Source organism: Athene noctua, chromosome 25 (genome assembly GCF_965140245.1).
Source record: "Athene noctua chromosome 25, bAthNoc1.hap1.1, whole genome shotgun sequence".
Lineage (NCBI taxonomy): Eukaryota > Metazoa > Chordata > Aves > Strigiformes > Strigidae > Athene > Athene noctua.
The window spans coordinates 828,370-848,027 of NC_134061.1; the positions used below are offsets into that span (position 1 = coordinate 828,370).

A 19,658-nucleotide genomic window follows, 5' to 3' on the forward strand; every position below is an offset into this window, starting at 1 on the left:
GGCTGCGAGGAGCCGCTGGGGCCGAGTGGGGGGACGGGGACCCCCCGACCCCTCGTGGCCAGCTGCCGCCGGGCCCGCAGCCCCCGTCCCTCTCGGCGCCCGGTTTTTCGGGCGGGTTTTGTGGTGACGCGGGGGGAGGGCTGACGGCGAGCCCGCCCCCGCCGCGCCCTCCCGGGGTTTCGGGGTTTCACCTTTATCCTTTCTCTTTCGCCTGCCCGGCCCGGGGCGTGTTGGTGAGAAACAACTGCCGGCACCGGCCGGAGCCGCTTCGGGCGCGGGGCGGAGGCGCAGCCCCCCGGCACCCCCGGACACCCCCCGGGCACCCCCCGGACACCCCCCGGGCACCCCCGGCACACCCGGACACCCCCCGGGCACCCCCGGACACCCCCGGGCACCCCCCGGCCCCGGCCCCGCCCATCGGCGGCTCCTCCCCGCGGCTGCGCGGCCCGGCCCGGCGCGGAGCGATGGTGAGAGCGGGGGGAGCGGGGGCCCGGGCTGGGGAAGCAGCGGGCGGTGGGGGCAGAGGCCGGGGGGCAGCGGGGTCCCTGGGGGGAGCAGGGCGCGGGAGCGTGGCCCTGGCCTGGGGGGAGAGGGGGAACACGGCCGCGACGGGGGGCACGGGGGGGGCTGGAGGGCATCGGCCCCCGGGAGCTGCCTGGGATCCTGGGGGTGTCACCGGGCGGGGGGGTGTCACCGGGCGGGGGGGTGTCACTGGATCGGGGGGTGTCACTGGATGAGGGGGGGTGTCACTGGATGAGGGGGTGTCACTGGACGGGGGGGTCTCTGCCCGCAGGTGCCGGAGCTGCAGAAAGCCACCGTCCGCATCCAGCAGCCGGAGCGTGTGCTGGGGATCATCCGCTCCATCAAGGAGCAGGGGACCAACAAGCTGCAGGTACCGGCCCAGTTTGGCTCCGGCTGGGGGGGGCGCTGGGTCCTCGTCCTCAGCTGCACCCCCCTCCGCAGCCCCCCCGGCCGCGGCCCGGCTGCTCCTTCCGCAGGGAGAAGCCGCAGGCGGAGGGAGGACGGGGCTGGTTTTCCCGTGGCGGCCGGGCCGGTGGCTCTCCCCAGAGGCGCCTTCTCCTTCCCCGTCACACAAACTGAACACGAGGCACCCCCCGACACCCCCTCCACCCACGGCAGTGTCAGCAGGATTAAGCCATTTGGTGCTGATAAGAGCGGGAGGGGTTCTGGCCCGCTCCGAGGGCTCTGCCGCAGGGCTGGCGGCGCGTCGGGACCCTCCCCGCGCCCTCGCGGGCGGCAGCACCCCCGGCAGCGCCGGCCGGGCAGAGCGCCCACGTTTGCCCTCCTCTCGCCTCCCAGGTCATTTCTGACTTCGACATGACGCTGAGCAGGTTTGGCTGCAACGGCAGACGCTGCCCCACGTCGCACAGTGAGTTGAAGCCGTTGTTTTCCCTGTGGTTAGTCCTGTGTTCCGCGTTTGTGTTCTCAGCCGCCGGGGCTCCCTCTGCCTCCCCCCTTTGCCCATCCTGACCGCTCCGTCGTCTCCTCTCTCAGTGCAGCTCCGGGCCACTTGCAGCTGTGGCTGCTGGCCCCCGGGTAGCCCACAGCCCGCTGCAGAAGCCTCCTCCCTGGCCTCCTCCTCTTCCCTGGCCTCCTCCTCCTCCTGGCCTCCTCCTCCTCCTCCTCCCTGGCCTTCTCCTGGCCTTGCTGCTCCTCCCTGGGACACCCACACCCGCAGCTTGCCGGCGCTGCGGCCGCTCTCCCCCAGCCCAGCAGCACCCGAGGGCCAGCGCCTGCTGCGGGTTGGCACTGGGAGCCGCTGCGCTGGGCCCCCGCGGCGAGCCCCTGCTGGGGCCACACGTGGCTCGTGTTTGGGAAGAGCTGGCGCTGGAGCTGCCTTTGGCTTCTTTTTCTGGGTCTGGGCTGCAACGCTGGCGTTTTGTTGTCTTTACAGATATCCTCGATAACAGCCGCGTTATCAGCGAGGACGGCAAGAAGCAGGTAGGCGCTGGCGTGCCGGGCGCTGCTGCTCGGCGCCGTGGTTGGTCCCCGCCAGCCCTGGCCGGGAGGTTGGGCTGGCTCGTGTGACAGCTGCCCTCCTGCCAGGACAGTGGGGCCAGCACCCAGGCTGCGTTCAGCCGGGGGCGATGGAAGAAGTTAAAAAGGGAAATTTAATCTGTGTGCTCGGCTGTGGGCACTGTCAGTCTGATAAGGGGGGGCAGGGGGGTATCTGAAGCAGGGTGGGAGCCAGCCGGGCTGCCAGGGGGGTTTAACGCTTCCCAGATCCCCAGAGCTGCTCGGAGAGAAGTTGCTCAGTGAAACGGTTTGGGTTGTGTTTTTCATTAGGAAGTGTGATGCTTTGGAGGAATTTGGGAACGCTTTTTGTTGTTGTTTTCAGTCTCTTTAGAAGTGATGCTCACTCTGTTCTTCTTCCGTCGGTACAACGCTCCAGCTGAAGGATCTGCTGCATCATTACTACCCCATTGAAATCGATCCCAACCGGACCCTGGAAGAGAAACGTCCCCTCATGGTGGAGTGGTGAGTGCTTGTAGGGGATGAGCTTGACCTTGTCCTGGCAACTTCTTGCCCCCGAGGACTACAAGACACAGGCTTGAACTGTCCCTAGGCCTGGCAGCAACACCAGGAAGTTTTAGCTCTTATCTTTCTGACTGCCTTAAGGTTGCTGCCCCCCAAGCTCACTCTGCTGCCTCTCCCTAGGTGGACCCGGGCCCACGAGCTGCTCTCGCAGCAGAAGATCCAGAAGGGTGACATAGCCCAGATCGTCAGGGAGTCGGAGGTGATGCTGAGGTACGGGCTCGGGGTTCGGCTGCCGCCGTGCAAGTCGGGTCTCTGCATTCACCCTGGTCCGCGCTCAGTCCCCACAGCGCGGCAGATGCAAATCTCCGTTCCTGGGGCCGAGCTCGAATCATGAAAGAGCCAAAAGTCAGCGCCACGAGCTGCGGCCTGAGCTCGCTCCCTGGCTGCCGGCAGAGCTCCCTCTTCCCAGGGCAGGCGGGGGGCAGCACGCAGCTCCCCTCTCCCAGGAGAGATTTTTCTCTCTCCACGTGCTGTAACTGCTGGGCCTTATCCAGGCCTTGGCTCAGCACCAAACTTCAACCACAGCACAGAAACGTTGGGCTAAAACTTGCTGTTAAAGCTGGCCTAGGCAGCAACGGGCCTGAAACTGGCTCAGGGAGCCTTGGTTTGAAGGAGCTGCCAGTGTCCGAGAGGAGATGGTACCGTACGTCTAGGTTTTCAGGAGCCCGGGTTCCCCTTCTGCGCAGAAATCGTGTCCTGGCAGATTGAGAGTGAAACACGGTTTGTCTGGTCGCCCTCACAACGAGCCCGACCCGTGGCATGTCCATGAGGAGGGTTTCTGAGGGGGCTGGCAGCCCCCGCGCGCAGCACACGCTGCGCCTGTGCCCCGGGAGAGGCTGGATGTGGCCGGGAGATGCTGGGCGAGTTGTTTGTGTGCTGCGTGGTCCTGCTGGGTCGCTGTCCCGGGAGGGGCCTGGGGCCCTGCTGCACCCCCTGTCCTCACACAGAGCCCCACGGGGACGCTGGTGCCACGAAACGCTCGTGCTCTTTGCAGAGCTCGCGCCTGTCCTGGGTAGCACCGCGCCGCGGGCTGGGAGTGGTGGTGCAATGCTGTGTAATGGGCACGTCTGCTCTAGGGACGGATTCAATGAGATGTTCGATCAGCTGCACAAGTACAACGTCCCCCTGTTCATCTTCTCTGCTGGCGTCGGCGACATCCTTGAAGAGATCATACGCCAGGCCAACGTCTTCTACTCCAACGTCAACGTGGTGTCCAACTACATGGACTTTGATGATAACGTGAGTTCCCGCGGCGCGAGCGTGCGGTGAGCTGGCGGAGGGGAGAGTCTGGCTGGAACTGGGGGCTGCATCGCCTCTGACAGAGGCACCGCTGGGTGAGAAGCCGCCTGTATTTGATCCCTGGAGCTGGAGCTGGCGCCTTGCTGGCTCGCAGAGGGCTCTCGAGGCTGGTCGTGGCCTCCCGCCCCGGCCGCCTTCAGGGACTGTGACCTGCAGCCCCCCGAGGAGCAGCACTGGGGCGTTAGGGGTTCCCTGTCCCCCGGGCTGGAGCGGCACTGGGAGTGAGCGGGGGACGGACGAGGTGGGCAGGCAGAGTGTGGGGACAGCCGAGGGCCTGCTCGCCGTCGCGGGGACTCTTCCCCTTTCAAACTTCCTGGTGGCAGAGCGGGCGCTGCCGTCTCCGTGTCCCGCGCCGTGCGCTCCGTCCTGGCAGGGTGAGGACGGGGTTAACTGACCACGGAGGGCTCTCCCCATGGGAAGGCCAGATGTCCTCTGGAGCGCCTTGGAAGGCTTTTGTTGATGTACTAAAGCCTGAAAAGTCCCAGCGCACATTAGACGGTTGCACGTCTCTTACAATGAAGCTCTGTGTTCCCACGGGCGGTGTGTCGGGACAGGCAGTCCTGGGGGAGCGTGGGACAGCGTGGGACAGCGTGACAGTCCTGCCTTCTGCCAGGGCTCTGCCCTGCCCTGCAGCTCCCCCGACCGCGGCTTCCCGAGGCCCCTGCCCAGCTCCAGGGCAGCGCAGAGCCTTGGACGAGGTCTCCAGGATCCTTTGGGGTTGTTCTCACGGTCTGGGAAGGGCTTGCTCCAAAAGGGGACTCCTGGGGACTCTCTCCAGGTGTTTTGTGGCTGTTGAGTTTCCAGATTCCTTGGGAGTGTCTCTGAGATGAGAACTGGGGCCCTGTGAGCATCCCCCTCCCGCCATTTGCCTCTTCCAGCAAGGGTCCTGAGGCTGCGGCGCAGCGCAGGGATGGCCACGGGATGGCTTTGTCTGTCCTGTTTGCACAGGGAGTCCTCAGGCGTTTCAAGGGACCTCTCATCCACACCTACAACAAGAACAACAGCGTCCTGCAGGGTACGGAGTATTTCCAGCAGCTGAGCACTAGGACGAGCATCATCTTGCTGGGGGACTCCATGGGTGACCTGACCATGGCAGACGGCGTTCCCAGCGTGGAGAACATCCTCAAGATTGGCTTTCTCAATGACAAGGTGGGGGTGAGGAGCAGCCGTCCTGCTCCTCTGCCAGCCTTCCCCGGGTGGGAAGCCTCGGGGGCAGCACAGAGGGGCAGGCGCCTGCCCAAGTGATTTGGGGGGTGCAAGGGATTCATAGGAGCTCCCGTGGAGGGAGCTGGGGGGGGCGTGATGAGCTCCTGGGGCGCTGGGGCGTTGTCAGGGTGGTTGTTGACCCTCTTTTCAGTAGCATCGAGAGGTGCAAGGACTGTGGGGGCAGCAGCGTCGTTCTCAGCTGCTGGTGTTCACAGTCCTCTCCTCTCTCTGCGCCCCTCTCCTCTCCACCCCGGCCCGTGCTGCAGGTGGAAGAGCGGAGGGGGAAGTACCTGGATGCCTACGACATCGTGCTGGAGAGCGACGAGACGCTGGATGTGGTCAACGGGATCCTCCGGTACATCCTGACCCAGACGTGAGCTGGGAAGGGGCGTCCCGGCCCCTCAGCCCGGCCCCGGGCAGTGCCCGTCCTTCCCTCGGCAGAGCTGGAGCGGATCTCCCGGCACCCGCTGGGCTCCATCCTGACGCTGGGCGGGCTCCCTGCCCCGGCTCTCGCGTGCTGTGACACCCCGACCCCACTAACCCGCTTCGGTCGGCCCCGGAGCAGGAGGGCTGAGGCAGAGGAAGCTTCTCCGCTCCCCTCACCCCACCTGTGCCCGGCTCTGCTGCTTCCCCCTCAGTCTCCATCCTCCTGCTCCGTCTCCATCCTCCTGCTCCGTCTCCATCCTCCTGCTCCGTCTCCATCCTCCTGCTCCGTCTCCATCCTCCTGCTCCGTCTCCATCCTCCTGCTCAGACTCCATCCTCCTGCTCAGGCGCCATCCCAGGCAGTGCCAGAAGCCACAACAAACCATTTCATGCAGAGATGTTCTGTGCTTCAGCAGCTGAGAACAGAAATGGAGATTGTTTGCTGTGGCTTGAGGACAGACCTGGTTTAGAGGGAAGTTGTTTAGTTTTACCGTGTTCCTGTCTAAGAAAACAAGTCTCTCTCTTGTCCTGTTTTCTGTGGGCGTCAAAGTGCCCAGGCTGAGCTCTGGGGGTGCCACCCAGGGACGTGCTGGCATCGCCCAGCCCCGCATCCCCCGCAGCAGCCCTGCAGCTCCCTGGTCCCCAGCCCCGCTGTCCCTTTTGCTCCGTCGCAGCTTTTGCCGTAAAAACATCATTTCCAGTCGTCCCTGCCAGCGCGCGGAGCTCGTCTGACGCTGCTCACGGAGCACGAAGTACCTTCGTCCGCCGAGGGCTGGGCTGGGGCCTTCGGGTGGCAGCGGGCTGGGTGCTGGGGGCCCGTGGGTGTGGGTGGGGGAGGAGAAGCCAACGGCAGCACTTTGGGTTTTAAGGAATATTTTAGCCAACCGTGTTTCTGTCTGAAACTGCTGGGCTGATCCTGGGCTGAGCTCATGTTCCCGTGTAACCTCTGGGACGTCAGGCGGAAAGCTGTGAGGGCCCTGACTCAGCCCCGTGCGGGACTCTGCTTCCCCCTCCCTGCTCCGGGGCTGGGGCAGGGTGAGCCCTGACTCGGCTCCTCGGGGCCGTTATTGTCGCCCGGTGGCCCAGCGCAGGTGGCCGCCGCAGCCCCCCCGCCTTTGGACGAGGCGGTGAGCTCGGGGCTGCTCCGCGTTCGGCCCCCGCTGCCTCCCCGCGATGGACGAGTCAGCGCGGCTTCTGGGCGTGAGCCTCCCTGCTCCCCCTTCAAATAAAAACGTGGGCTAAAGCTGGCCAGGCGGGTGGTTTGTCCCCGGCTCTGAGCAGCCGCTCCCCCCCGGCGCTGGCGCCGCCAGCTGAGCCCCCTCCCCGCTCCAGGTCGGCCCCGGGCGCTCGGCGCTGGCGCTGCAGCAGGACCCGGGATTTGGGGTCTCTCCCGCCAGCCCCACCCAGGCGGTGCTGGAGCCCGCGATGCCCCTGGGCCCGGACACGCAGGGATGTTTCCTGGTGAAGTAACCTGACACGGAGGCAAACTCCTTGGAAACCTTTAGAATTATTTATTTGGTGCACGGGCGAGGACCTTGGCACCTTCTCCTCTTTCTTTCATCTCGGCGAGACAAACGAGGCAGAAGCTCTGGGAGCTGGTGGGAGGGGATGGAGCCGGGCTGGTCACAACTGGCAAACCTGAGAGCGCCGAGTTAATCACCTGCATTTAGACGTCAGAATCAAACTGGGCTGATTTTTCTTAACTGAGGGGCTGTCGCTGCAGGGGCGGGAGGATGCGGGTGGGGCGATGCTGCTCCCTGAGGGCCTGGGTGGGAGAGGTTTTCTGTTTTCTTTCTCCTGGCTGACAAGGGGTTTGCCAGGTCCCTCCCCGCTGCCTGGGCAGGGGGCAGATGCCTGGGGGGTGTCAGGGTTTGGCCCTGGGAACCAGAGCCCCCTCCAGCCTCTTGTCCCAGGAGGGTGGCAGCGGGGAGCAGAGGCTGCGCCCGCAGCGGGGACCGGCACGGAAGGCTTCTCTATTTCTCCTCTCATTTAAAGAATTTTATATGTGTATATAAAAAAAAGAAACCAAACCCAACCCTAAACTACAAAACGCTGCAGCAGAAGTGGAGGGCCCCCCCCCGCCTGCAGCCCCAGCGCGGGCAGGCGCGGAGGCCGGCGCGGGACGGGGCGTGCAGTCGGGGGCTGAGGGCGAAGGGGCTGCCCCGGCCCCTCGGGGGGAGCCCAGCGCGGGGGGCGGCAGCGGAGCGGGGGCTGGCCCCGGCGTCCTCGGCCCCGCTCCAGGGCGGAGGGATCGTCGGCAGAGCCGGGGTGTGCGAGGGGACGGGCGGCGCGAGGAGACGCGGGTGCTGCCGTCCCGGGGGGTATCGAGGCTCCCAAGGATGTGGGTGCTTCCCACCTTCTTGCCTGTGTTTATCAGTTGAGGGTTGGTGAGTTTTCCTGCCCGGGAGGAACACATGAAAAAACCCTCAGTTAAGTGATAGGGGGAGAAAAAATCAAAATATGCCCCCCCGTAGGGCTGGGGAGGGGCAGGGGCAGGTTCCCAGGGCGGCTGGTGGGGGAGGGCGGCCATGGCACGGCCGGACGAGTCCCGTCTCCAGCGGAGAGCGGCGGCCGCGCCTCAGAGCTCCTCGTGGATCTTCTCCTGGTCCTCGTCCGACTTCAGCTTCAGCTCCTCGGCGGTGATCTTCCCGTCCTGGTTGCGGTCCTGGTTCCTGAACATGTCGGCGATGACTTTCTCCGGGTCGGAGCTGGGCATGAGGCGGCCTTTCCCTTCCGCCACCTGGGCCTTGATGAAGGCGGAGAACTGCAGCGGGGAGGGGGGACAGATGTGGCTTTGCTCCGCGCAGCCGGCACCGGGCACGGCGGGGAGCGGCACGGCCCGTGCCGAGGACGGGGCAGGGACAAGGACACGGGCTGCCCGCGGTGTCCCTGCCCGGCCGCAGCCCTGCCCGCGATGCTCCGGGCTGGGGGGTTTCCCCCGCACAACCCTTCAGCTCCCCAGTGCCCGGGCTGGGGTCCCGTGCGCCCCCGCTCCCTCCTGCACCCCCCGAGCCTGCGGCCGGCGCTCACCTCGTCGGGGGGGATCTCCCCATCCTTGTTCAGGTCCATCTGCTCGTAGAGGCCCGCTGGCGGCTCCCCATGCCAGATGAAGAGGTAGCCCTCGGGAACCCCCTCCTCCATGGAGATCAGCTCCACCTCGAAGCGCAGCACGGCGCTGCCTGGCACCCCCCGCGCTGAAAAAACCAGCAAGAGCCGCCGCATCGTGGGGGAGCTCAGCAAAGCGCCGGCCCTGACGGGCAAACCCTCAGGGTGAGGGGGGTGAGGGGTTCAGCAAGACAGAACCCCGTTTGCACCGCGCGAGCAGCCGCACACCGCTCCCCTACCTCCGCTCTCGCCATGGCCCAGGTGGGGGGGGATGATGAGCACCCGCCTCTCCCCCGCGCACATGTTGAGGAGGCCGCTGTTCAGGCCCTCGATCACCTTGTTGGCCCCCAGGGTCACCTCCTGGGGCTTCTCGTAGTCGTGGCTGCAGGAGACACAAAGACCACGGAGCTGAGAAAACCCCTCGGGCTGTGCCCCGAAATCCTGCGCCCCCCATCCTGCTGGCCCCGAAATCCTGCGCCCTCCATCCCGCTGTGCCCCGAAATCCCGCGCCCTCCATCCCGCTCCCAGCCCCGTGCGGTGCCCGCCCCGGCTCGGCGCTGCCAGGACGCGGCCCTGGGGAGGGCGGGGGGGCAGCCCGCAGGCAGCACGCACGAGGAGAAGAGTTTGGTGCCGTCCAGCAAGGAGCAGTTGTAGTGGTAACGGACAAAGTCTCTGTCGCGGGTGGTGACGTTGCAGCCCTCGGGCCGGAACACGGTCTCAATCTCCACCGGGTCCGCGGGGTTGTGGAAGTCGATGATGTGGACGTCAAAGATGAGCACGGCCGAGCCGGGGATTTTGTCCCCTGGAAGAGGAGGACGAGGAGAGGGGCCGGGGAGCTGCTGGAGCGCCGCGGGGCCGGTGAAGCCTTTCCCTGCTTCGTCCCCCCGCCGCCCGCCGAGCCCTGGCTCTGCACATGTTGGCATCGGCCGTACCCCTGCCCACGACACCCCCCGCGACACCTGGAGCCCTGGGGATGGTGGTGGCCCCCGGCGTGAGGAGCTGGCCCCGCGTGGCCAGCGCTTTCCCAACGTCATGTCTGGCACACCAGGCCAGAGGGGGGGATGCTGCAGCCCCGGGCTGCGCCGTGCGCTCACACCAGACCCCGGCTGCCCTTTACCTGCCCCGTTCTCCCCGTAGGCCAGGTGGGGGGGGATGAGCACCCGCCGCCGCTCTCCCACGCAGACCCCTTGCAGGCCCTGGTCCATGCCGGGGATGATGTAGCCCTTCCCGATGTAGGTGTTGTAGGTGTGATTGCGGGAGTAGCTGCAGCGAGAGAAGCCCCCGGTGCCATCGTGCAGGAGAGCCGGGCCCGGGAAACCCCCTCCCCGACCCCTGCACCCCAACCCACACCCCTCCTCCAGCCTCTGCCCTGCTCCCCCAGGACCCAAACCTTGCTCCCAGGGGTGCAGCAAACAGCTCTTGTCTTTTGGGGCCTATTTCATCCCATTATTGCCCTCTCTGCCATCTCCCGCCAGTTCGCCAGCCTCTCCGTGCAGCTGGCTGCTGAGCATGGGGCAGGAGGGGACATCGGGGGGCAGGAGGGGACATCGGGGGGCAGGAGGGGACACCAGGGGGTCTCCCCCTTCGGCCACTCCCCTCCCCACACCTGGAGTCGAAGAGCGTCCCGTCCATGAGCGTCCCGTTGTAGTGGTAGCGGACAAAGTCGCCGGTCACAGCCCTGCGCTTGCAGGACGGCGGCACCTCCAGGTGCTGCAGGGAGACGCCGTCGCGGGGGTTGTGGAAATCCACCAGCAACACGCTGAACACCAGCGACGCCTGCGGCGGGATCACGGTCCCTGGGGAGGGGACACGGGTCAGCCGGACGAGGGTCCTGGGGCACCGTGGGGGCTCTGCACGGAGCCGGGAGGGAGGGAAGGGGCCGGGCACGCCGGGGAGGTGCCTGACTCACCGTAGCCCTTCTCCCCGTAGGCCAGGAACGGGGGGATGATGACGCTCCTCTTCTCCCCCGCGCACATGCCCAGCAGCGCCTGGTCCATGCCCTTGATCAGCCACCCGGTGCCCACGTACGTGTCGTAGGTGCTGTCCTTGCTGTAGCTGGAGGGGAGGAATGAGGGGGGAGACGGTTCCGGGGCCACCCCAGCTCCCCCAGGGCCACGTAGGAGGCTGCTTTGGGGGTCCTGGAGCTGCGCCGGCCCTGCCGGGGCGCGGGGAGGCAGAGCACGGGGGTGCAGCGCGGGCCCGTTGTCAGTGTCCCCCCCTGCCATCCCCGGTGCCCCCAGCCCCGAGGCGAGGCCGCGTCCCACCGCTGCGGCGTACCTGGAGTCGAAGGGGGTCCCGTCCAGCAGCGTCCCGTTGTAGTGGTACCGCACGAAGTCCGAGTTCTCCACCGTGCGGTTGCAGCGCTCGGGTTTGGACAGGGTGGTGACCTGCAGCTTGTCGTCCTTGTTCCAGATGTCCAGCATGATGACGTCGAAGTACAAGGTGGCATCCGGGGGGATCAGCCCCGCTAAAGGGGCGGCAGCTTAGGCGGGACCGGCCAAGCCGAGGGCTCCGTCCCCTAGAGCCCCCCCGAGGCCGCTGCCCCTGGGGCTGCCGGCAGCGCGCGCCAGCCCCCGGGAGGCAGCAGAGCTCGGGGGGGGGCGGGACCCCTCATTCCGGGGGAGCCCTCCTTACGCACCGCTCGCCCTGGCCACGGAGCCGCCTTTGCCAGCGCCTGCCGGCCGGGCACCGGGACTCTGTCCCCGCTACCACCGGCCCCGGGGGTTTGGTCCCCCCGTCCCCCCGCCGTGCCGCGGCCCCTTACCCACACCGATGCTGCCGTAGCCCAGGTGGGGGGGCACGATGAGGTGACGCCGCTCGTTCACGCACATGCCCTGCAGCCCCCGGTCCATGCCGGTGATCAGCCGCCCGACGCCCACCACGCCGGCCACCGTGGCCCCTCGGTCGTAGCTGGGGCGAAGGGACAGAGGCGTCAGCGGGGCGGCACAGGGCGAAGCCCCCGGGGCTGCTGGGGCTGGGGGTGCTCAGTGCCAGCGCTGAGGGCTCGGGGTGGGTCCTGCGAGCACGGAGGGGCGGCGCGGGGCTCCCGGTGTGCCCACCCCAGGGGCAGAGCGGGGGGACGGGGCTGCCCCCTCTCCAGGGGCGCAGGTAACCCCCCCCAGCCAGCGAGTCCCCGTGCTGCAGGCAGAGCCCAGAACCTCGATCCTGAGGGGATCAATCCTGCACTGCCCGGGGTGGAGCTGCCTCCCACGGCACCAGGCAGCTCTCAGGATTTCTGCTGCTTCCAAATCGTTTTGCATATGGCACATTTGGAGATTTAAGCAGCGAGGAGGAAAGAAAATGTCCCAGGCCTCGTTTTCAAACTGCAAATTTGTTTTTTATTTTTAAATCTTAAAAGACTCCAAGAAGCAGCTGGGCCCATTTCAGATAAATCGAAACCCTTCACCCCCTTTAACGTGCAGCTGATGCTTTCTCCCGGCAGCTCGCTGCAGTCGTCGGGACAAGGGATTATTTTAGCAGCGAATGTCCCCGGGTTCCCACCGCGCCCGGGGTGTGCGGCGGCAGCTCAGCGGCTTTCACCCCGATTCGTGCTCGCGGGGAAGAGGAGACACACTGAACTGGAGCTGAACCCCTTTGCCGGCCAGGGCTCTGAAAATCGCCCCGCTGCAAAGATTTTGTTCCTACGTGGGGCTGAGGCTGAGCCTCAGCATCTGCCCAGGTTTTTTTCTGCCCCTTCGCCGTGGCCCTGATCCTGCCCCCGCTCCCGGTGGTGCAAATCAGGGGCTGCACCAACACCACCGCGGGTTTACAGCAGCGGGAGCGGAGCAAGGTCGGTGCAGGGGCCGAGGAAAATGAGCCCAGGCAGAGCGAAGCCTCTGAGGTGATGAACGGGTTTCGCCGCTGCCACGTTTCAAAGTGTTGAAGTGTTTTCCCCGCCGGTGCAGCACAGGCAAATACATGTTCTGGGTGTAAAATGTCTCACTTAGGGCCAAATCCTGCCCGCGCCCGGGACGGGCTTCCCTGCACCCCGCAGCACCCCGGGACTGAGGCCCCCCGGAGGGTGGGGGGCTGCTGCCAACCCCCCGGCAGCGGCGCGGGGGCACGGGCAGGGGCTGGAAATGGGGCAGGAGGGGCAGGGGGGGCAGGGGGGCTGCGCTCGGCAGCTCACTCAGGGCCACGCTGGGGCCCCCCCGGGCTCCCCGTCCTCGCCCCCAGCACCCGCCAAACGCCCTCCGAGGGGTCCAGGCCGCGGGGCCGGGGGCTGGCCCGGGCAGGCGGCTGCCTGCTCCCGCCTGGCTGCCCGCTGCCCTCGGGGGTGCGGCGGGGACACGCAGGCGGGCGGGGGGGGAGGCATGCAGGGACCCCCCCGCAGCGCAGGGCCGGCCGGGGCCGCATGCAGCCGGGAAAGAGCCGAGGGCTATACCTGGAGTCAAACTTTTTGCCATCTTTAAAGGTCCCATTGTAGTGGTAGCGAATGAAATCCCCCATCTGGACTTCCCGCAGGCAGATTTTGGGGATATAGTATCTGTCTATCACCACGTCTTCCAGGGGGCCGGGGTCGCCCAGGCCGGGGGCCCCCAGGATGCTGAGGAGGAGGAGGAGGAGGCGGCGGCTGCCGGGGGCCATGGCGCTGGCGGCTGCAGCCGGCGGAAGGGCTCGGCGGGGGGAGGCGGGAGGTGGGGCGAGCGCCGCAGCCGCCACCCAGCCCCGCCGAGCTGGAATTTCTGTCCACGTGTACCGCGGGCCTCGGCCCCCCCAGCCACCTCCCACCACCGCCGGCCCCACGGCATCGCCGGGGCAATTCCCCCCGGCCGGCGGCGTCGGGGCTGGGCGAGAAAAGTCACAGCGGCAAAGCTCCACGTCAGGAAAGTTTCTTTCTTTATTTTTTTTTTCCCTTTCTCTCTCTTTTTTTTTTTTTTTTTTTTTTTTTCTGGGCCGTTCCTTCTGCGAAGGAGAAGGCTGGAGGGAGCTGTTTGGAAGCCAGTTGATGGAGCTGGAGGTCCCAGCCCAGCCCCGCTCGCCCCGGGTCCTAGTGCTGCCGGTGCTCCCCCCGCGGCCTCCTCCCGCGCCGGCGCCTCGGGGTGCTGCTGCTCGGGCCGCAGCGGTTCCGTGGAGCAAAAGCAAAGAATTCGGTGTTTTAAAAACATCTTTTGCCGAATGGCGATGATTAAAAATGTGAAACTACCCCTCTGGCAGTCTTTCCCAGCTTGGAGCAGCAGTACGTGTCACCCGCACATCCCGCCCCCCAAACCCGGGCACCCCGGGGACCCCTGGGCAAGTCCCGGGTGGGAAACGCGACAGGCCCCCCCACCGAACCCCGAACCCGGCTCCCCGAGGGGCAGCACTTGCTGCTGAGAGCAGAAGCTCAAGCAAAGCGCCAGCGGGTCCCTGAGCGGGGACTCGGGGTGCTCTGCAGCCCCCCAACGCACCGCGCTGGGGCTGAGCAACCTCAGCACCGCTCGGGGGGACTCGGGGGTCTCCCCCCGGCACGGTGGGGTCGGGGCCTGACTCTGGGGCCAGCGAGCGCTTCCTTAGGGGTGACGGCGGCGACCCCAGGGACGTGCTGGGCACAAGCCACCTCCGCGGCGTCCTGACCCCTGTGACCCCCCCGACACCGCCGTCCAGCCGCCGGCAGAGCCTCGGCCTTGGGCGGGGGCCAGCGCGGCCGCGCCGAGGCCTGGCACGACGGGCCCTGGGATCTGGGATCTGGCACCGCGCGGGGCCAGTGGCCACCGGCTTGGCACCAGCCAGCAGCTCCGGGCACGGCCGGGCTGGGGGGGCGGCTGGGTGGGGGGATCTGGCCGGGCTGGGGGGGTCCATCCGGCTGCCCGGGACAGCGCAGGGTGGCACCCAGCACCCCCGCTCTGCAGCGCGCATCCCCGGGCCCGGGGCGCAGCCTGAGAGCGCGGGGGGGGCTGGGGGTGACTCCCCGCACCGCGCAGCACCGCGCAGCACCGCGCAGCCCCCCCTCCCCGCCCCCCCGAGCGCTGCGCCCGCCGCGCAGACCCGCACTAAGACCCTGCGCGCCCGCCGCGCACCGCCCCTTCCCCGCCGCCCGCCCCCCTGCGCGGAGCGGTGCGCGGCGCTGCGCGGAGCAGTGCGCGGCGGCGGCGGGCATGGGCGGCGCGGCGCTGGCGCTGGCGGTGCTGGCGGCGGGGCTGTGCGCGGCGCAGTACGAGGAGTACAGCGTGCGCGGATTCCCCGCGGCCGCGCTGGAGCCGCTGCAACGCGCCTACGCGCGGGCGCTGGCGCAGTACGCGGGCGCGCAGTGGGCGGAGAGCGCCCGGGAGCTGGAGGCCAGCCTGCGCCTCCACCGCCTGCTGCGCGACAGCGAAGCGCACTGCCACCGCCGCTGCGCCGCGCCCGCGGAGGGGGACCCCGCGGAGGAGCCCCCCGCGGAGGGGGACCCCGCGGCGCGGGAGTGGGAGCGGGAGATGCAGCTCTTCGGGCGGCTGCTGCGCCGCGCCGGCTGCCTGCGCGCCTGCAAGCGCGACCTGCCCGTCTTCCAGCTGCGCTACCCCCCCGCGCAAACCCTGCGCGACTTCCAGCGCCGCTTGCCCTACCAGTACCTGCACTACGCGCTCTTCAAGGTGAGGCGGCGGGCGCGCAAATGCCGCGCAACGTGGCGAGGGACGGGGGAAGGGGGGGGGGAGTGGGGGGCGTCCTGTACCCCCGTCCTGCCCCTCTCCGACCTGCGCCTCCTCTTCTACCTGCGCCCCTCCGCTCGGCCCCCCCAGCGGGTGCACCCCCCGCCTGTGTCTCGTCCTGCACCGCCCCTGGGACCCCCCCCATCCTGCGCCCCCCATCCTTCATCCCCCGCCCTGCATTCCCACCCTGTGCCCCATCCTACACCTCCGCCCCCCCCAGCCCAGCTCCCCCCTGTCCCGCACCCGGCTGCCACGTGCTTTCCTGTCCTGCACCCCCCTTCCCATCTGGCACCCCCCCGCTCCTCCATCCTGCCCCGGCGCCGTGGCACGTCACCGGCATCTGGGATGCATCAGGCAGGACGTGAGGGGCGCGCCCGGGACCGGGGGCCCCTGTGGTTGTGTCCCCCCCACCCCGCCTTGCGTCGCCCTGGTCCCCCAAGGTCCCGGTGGCCTGGGGAGGGGGCGGCGGGGGCTGCCCCGGCCGAGGGGCCCGAGCTGGCGGGGCCGGTGCCGCCGGTTGCCGCGGGACACGTGTCTGGATGCTCCGGCCGGGGACGCGCTCGCTCGGGCTCCGGGTGCAGACGTGGAGGGAGGGCTCAGGGGGTGTCGGTGGCCCCGGGGTCACCCTGCTCTGGGCAGAGCCGCTCCCTCCCCCGGTGCTGGTCGGGGTCCCGGGCTGCGCCGCCGGCCGGTGCCGATCCCGCGTTAGCGCTTAGCGCCGCTGCCCCGCTGGCCGCATCCTTAAGCCTTTCCCTCCCGCTTGCTCTGCCCAAAACCCATTTCATGGACGGTTTGTTCAACCCCCCCGATCTTGCTCCCCTGAAGTTGCGACCCGAGAGCTCGTGAAGCAGCCGGGGGGGCCGGGGGTGGCGCCGGTGCCCGAGGAGGGCGGGTGCGTGGCCCAACCCGCACCGCGGGGACGGCTCCGGGCGGGGTGTGGGGGTCCGCGAGGGACCGAGCTGTCCCCGCGCCCCCCACGGGCACAGGGGGGGGGTTGCTGTGGCTGGATTTGTCCCTGGTCCCAGATCCTGCCTGTCCATCGCTGCCGGTGGAGGGTTGGGCTCTGGCCGGGTGCTGAGCCCCCCCAGGACCGGCCTCTGCCCCGCAGCGGGCTGCTGCACCGGCTCTGCCTCCCTCCCCAGTCGAATAAGATCGAGAAAGCGGTGTCGGCGGCCCACACCTTCCTGCAGAAGAACCCCAAGCACGAGATGACCTTGAAGTACCTGAACTATTACCGGACGATGCTGGACGTGGATGAATACCTGGTCGACCTGGAGGCTCAGCCCTATGAGGTGGGGAGGGGACGGGGCTGGGGTGGGAGAGGGGCCCCCCGGGGCTCGGGGTGCGCCTGGTCCTGCCGAACCCCGAGGGAAGCGGCTCTCCCTCGCTGAGTCCTGGGTGCTCCCCTCCCGTCCCCAAAAAAGCGTCTCAGCGGGGGGAGCAGGGCCGGTGGGTGCTGCTGGCGGGCGCGGCGCCCGGCGGGGAGGTGAGCGGCACCCGCCTGGTCCCCGGCAGCCGATATTCGTGCGCTCGGTGAAGCTCTACAACCACGGGGACTTCCGGAGCAGCGCGGCCGACATGGAGCAGGCGCTGGCCGAGTACTACAAGGCCTACGAGGACTGTCTGGCCGGCTGCGAGGGCGCCTACGAGCTGCAGGAGTTCAAGGACTTCTACCCCGCCATCGCAGGTGACCGGGCGGGGGGCCAGGGGGCGGCCGGCAGGCTGGGGGGGGGGGCGATGGGTCACAGCGCCTGACGCCTCCCCCCAGACCACTTTGTGAGCGTGCTGCAGTGCAAGGTGGACTGCGAGACCGAGCTCACCCCCAACGTGGGCGGCTACTTCGTGGAGAAGTTCGTGGCCACCATGTACCACTACCTGCAGTTTGCCTACTACAAGCGTGAGTGCCGGCGGGAGCGGGGCGCTGTGGCCCCGGGGCAGCCCGGGGTGCCGCGGGGGTGTCGCCCCCCCATCACCCGGCGCCGCTGCCCCGGCAGTGAACGACGTGCGGGACGCGGTGCGCAGCGTCTCCAGTTACATGCTCTTCGACCCCGGCGACGCCGTGATGCAGCAGAACCTCGTCTACTACCGCTTCCACCGCGAGCGCTGGCGCCTGCAGGACGAGGACTTCGAGCCCCGGCCGGTGAGGACCCCCCAGCCCCCCCGTCCCATGGCTCTGCCGGCCGGGGGGGCTGACGCGGGCCCCGCTCCCTCCCCTGCCCAGGAAGCCGTGCGCTACCACAACCGCACGGCCGCCCAGAAGAAGATGCTGGACTTCGCCCGGCAGTACCTGCAGGCTGACGACGAGGTAGATGATGGCCCCGGCGTGGGTGCAGCCGGGTGCCCTTGGGGGTGCCGGGTGGTGCGGGTGGGTGCTGTGGGTACCCCGGGGCGGGGCCCTTCCTCGGGCGGGGGGTCCGACCCTTGAACCAGCCCTGGAGAAGAGGCTGCGGACGGGGCCCTGCTGCCTCCTCCTGCCCGTCCCGCGCTGCAGATGGAGGTGGACGGCGGCGAGGGGCCGGCGGCGCGGGACCTGCCCTCCGACGGCGAGTTCGAGGGCGAAGGCGACTACGAGGAAGGCTTCTTCGCAGAGTGGTGGCAGGAGCCCAAGACCAAGGGGGACAAAGCTGACCAAGGTTCCTGATGCGGGGCCGGGGGCTGTGCTGCAGGGTGGGGGGAGGCTGGCACCCGCGCCCCGGTGCCACTGAGCCCCCCCCCCGTTTGCAGAGACCCTGCGATGAGCCAGGCGAAGGGGTGCCCGGCCCCGACGGAGCTGGCCGGCGGTGGCCCTGCGACGTCACCCCGGGGACGTCGGGCTTTGAGCTCCTGCCAGCCGCCGCGCAGAAACTCGGGCTCGCGGGGAAGGGCTGATCCTGCCCGGTGCCCAGCGGCAGGGCTGCCTTGGCCCTTGGGACGTCTGCTGCCCGGAGCGCAGCCCGATTCCCCTCGGTGGAGCACCGGCACCGCCGAACCCCTCTGCCTGCCCAGGAGCGCCCCCCCCGGGCCACCCCTGTCCCCGGTGTCCCTCTGCTCCTCCCAGGACCTGTGGACCGTGCGCCAGGATCGACCCCCGTGTTGTCTCGAGGGGTTTGGGGGGCTGCCCCTGCTCCGGGAGCGATGCGTGGTGCTGCCGCTCCTGGGGACTCCTGCCCCGCTGTCCCTGGCCCCCGCCAGCCCCCAGAGCCCGGGGTCCCTTCGGGGTGCCTGGGGGGCTACCGCGGGGCTCAGGGTGTGCTGGTGTCCCCGTGCCGCTGCGTGGCTGCAGCCTGGCGAGGCTGCGTCGCCTGTGCCTTGAATTTTCCCCACACCAGCCCTCTGTAGCCTTAAGCTCCGTTAATTTAATACTTCCCGACTTGCACAGTCGCTTTATTTTTTTTTATATATTTACTGGTGCTGAACTTATAATAAAATCCGGACCGGTCTTTTCACGGCTGCCTCCAGCCTGGGGCTCCCTGGGGCCGGGTGCTCGGGTGCTGTGGGGGCGGGAGGATGGGCTGGGGGGCTGGATGCCCCCATGAAGTGGGGGAGACCCTGCAGGGGGCTTGTGGGGCTGGGGAGGCTTGGGGGCCACGACCACACTGGGGCGTGTGGCCTCCCACTGTGCCTGGGGGGGCAGCATGCCTCACCCCCATGCGGGTGTTGGGGTGCGATGTGCATTCGGGGGGGCGCGTCACCCTGACACTGCCCCCTGGGGGGTGCGTTGTCCCGCTGCTGGTCCGGAGGATGCAGCCAGTGCCCCCCGATGCTGGTCCAGGGTGGCGGGGGGGGGGATGACCCCCCTCCTGCCGGTGTCAGGGCGTTTTGGGGGCCCTTTTGGGGGCCGCCGTTGCTGCTGACAAGCCCGCGCCTGCCCTGGACACGGGGCGTCGGGCGGTGCGGCCTCGCTCCTCCCCGCCGCTGCCCGGGGAAGTTGGCGGCGAGGACTGAAACCGAGAGGCTGAATCACGGCGTTGGCCCCGGGGGAGGGAAGGGAGGAAGGGGGCGGCGGGGAGCTGCCAGCACCCCACCCTGCCCTGCCCCGCAGCACCCAGTCACCAGGGCTGTCCCAGCTCGGCCCACGCGCGGGGCACCGGGCCGGGGGCTGGGGCTGAGCCCCCAGACCCGCGGGCAGGGCCGGGGCTCGGGGCAGAGCTAAGGGGGGCAGAGCTAAGGGGGGGCAGAGCTAAGGGGAGCAGAGCTAAGGGGGGCAGAGCTAAGGGGGGCAGAGCTAAGGGGGGCAGAGCTAAGGGGGGGTAGCGCTGTGCGTCCCCGCACCGGGCAGGGCTGTCCCCTCCCTCGGGAGCAGCGGGGTTTGTCACCGATGGGTCACGGCCACCCTCGGGAGGGGTCTGGGAGCCCGGCGGGGCACGCGGCTTCTTGCCAGCGCTCGGAGAAGCCCCCCCCAGCCCTGGGCCGGGGTCCCCGGGGTCCCCTCACGGCTCCACGGTCCTTCCCGCGGGGTCCGGGACTGGCGGCAGCAG

The 19,658-nt window shown here is 68.6% G+C and overlaps 4 protein-coding genes across 5 annotated transcripts in view; 3 read left to right on the forward strand and 1 right to left on the reverse strand.

Moving 5' to 3' along the window:
- Nucleotides 1-19,658, forward strand: part of ACLY (ATP citrate lyase) — an 89,669-nt gene that overhangs the window by 41,530 nt on the left and 28,481 nt on the right. The gene's annotated exons all lie outside the window — the stretch shown is intronic.
- NT5C3B (5'-nucleotidase, cytosolic IIIB) lies at nt 240-6,719 on the forward strand. Its single transcript, XM_074926675.1, has 9 exons — nt 240-467; nt 794-892; nt 1,321-1,390; nt 1,916-1,962; nt 2,414-2,499; nt 2,680-2,769; nt 3,636-3,798; nt 4,807-5,007; nt 5,331-6,719. The coding sequence occupies exons 1-9, from the start codon at nt 465-467 to the stop codon at nt 5,439-5,441; spliced, it is 870 nt and encodes a 289-aa protein (XP_074782776.1). The 5' UTR covers nt 240-464; the 3' UTR covers nt 5,442-6,719.
- FKBP10 (FKBP prolyl isomerase 10) lies at nt 6,954-13,569 on the reverse strand. The gene is made up of 10 exons (XM_074926674.1): nt 12,978-13,569; nt 11,358-11,503; nt 10,871-11,060; nt 10,503-10,648; nt 10,200-10,389; nt 9,711-9,856; nt 9,206-9,395; nt 8,833-8,975; nt 8,519-8,682; nt 6,954-8,252 (listed from the first exon to the last, which is right to left on the reverse strand). The coding sequence occupies exons 1-10, from the start codon at nt 13,178-13,180 to the stop codon at nt 8,067-8,069; spliced, it is 1,704 nt and encodes a 567-aa protein (XP_074782775.1). The 5' UTR covers nt 13,181-13,569; the 3' UTR covers nt 6,954-8,066.
- P3H4 (prolyl 3-hydroxylase family member 4 (inactive)) lies at nt 14,651-18,626 on the forward strand. 2 transcript variants are annotated; one of them, XM_074926703.1, is made up of 8 exons: nt 14,651-15,144; nt 16,344-16,493; nt 16,717-16,888; nt 16,970-17,098; nt 17,196-17,341; nt 17,423-17,506; nt 17,693-17,834; nt 17,926-18,626. In XM_074926703.1, the coding sequence occupies exons 1-8, from the start codon at nt 14,671-14,673 to the stop codon at nt 17,937-17,939; spliced, it is 1,311 nt and encodes a 436-aa protein (XP_074782804.1). In that variant the 5' UTR covers nt 14,651-14,670; the 3' UTR covers nt 17,940-18,626. The 2 variants fall into 2 exon arrangements, with proteins under 2 accessions (XP_074782804.1, XP_074782805.1); XM_074926704.1 differs by having other exon boundaries at nt 16,741-16,888.

Excerpts from the sequence above, each read along its gene's own strand:
- NT5C3B (XM_074926675.1), top strand. Across the intron at positions 893-1,320 it reads AGGGGACCAACAAGCTGCAG|GTCATTTCTGACTTCGACAT; the intron begins GTACCGGCCCAG and ends CTCGCCTCCCAG. Across the intron at positions 5,008-5,330 it reads TTGGCTTTCTCAATGACAAG|GTGGAAGAGCGGAGGGGGAA; the intron begins GTGGGGGTGAGG and ends CCCGTGCTGCAG.
- FKBP10 (XM_074926674.1), bottom strand. The coding sequence starts at position 13,180 with ATGGCCCCCGGCAGCCGCCGCCTCCTCCTCCTCCTCCTCAGCATCCTG. Across the intron at positions 10,390-10,502 it reads CTACGGGGAGAAGGGCTACG|GGACCGTGATCCCGCCGCAG; the intron begins GTGAGTCAGGCA and ends TCCCCTCCCCAG. Across the intron at positions 9,857-10,199 it reads GGGACGCTCTTCGACTCCAG|CTACTCCCGCAATCACACCT; the intron begins GTGTGGGGAGGG and ends CTCTCGCTGCAG.
- P3H4 (XM_074926703.1), top strand. The coding sequence starts at position 14,671 with ATGGGCGGCGCGGCGCTGGCGCTGGCGGTGCTGGCGGCGGGGCTGTGC. Across the intron at positions 16,494-16,716 it reads TGGAGGCTCAGCCCTATGAG|CCGATATTCGTGCGCTCGGT; the intron begins GTGGGGAGGGGA and ends GGTCCCCGGCAG. Across the intron at positions 17,099-17,195 it reads GCAGTTTGCCTACTACAAGC|TGAACGACGTGCGGGACGCG; the intron begins GTGAGTGCCGGC and ends CTGCCCCGGCAG.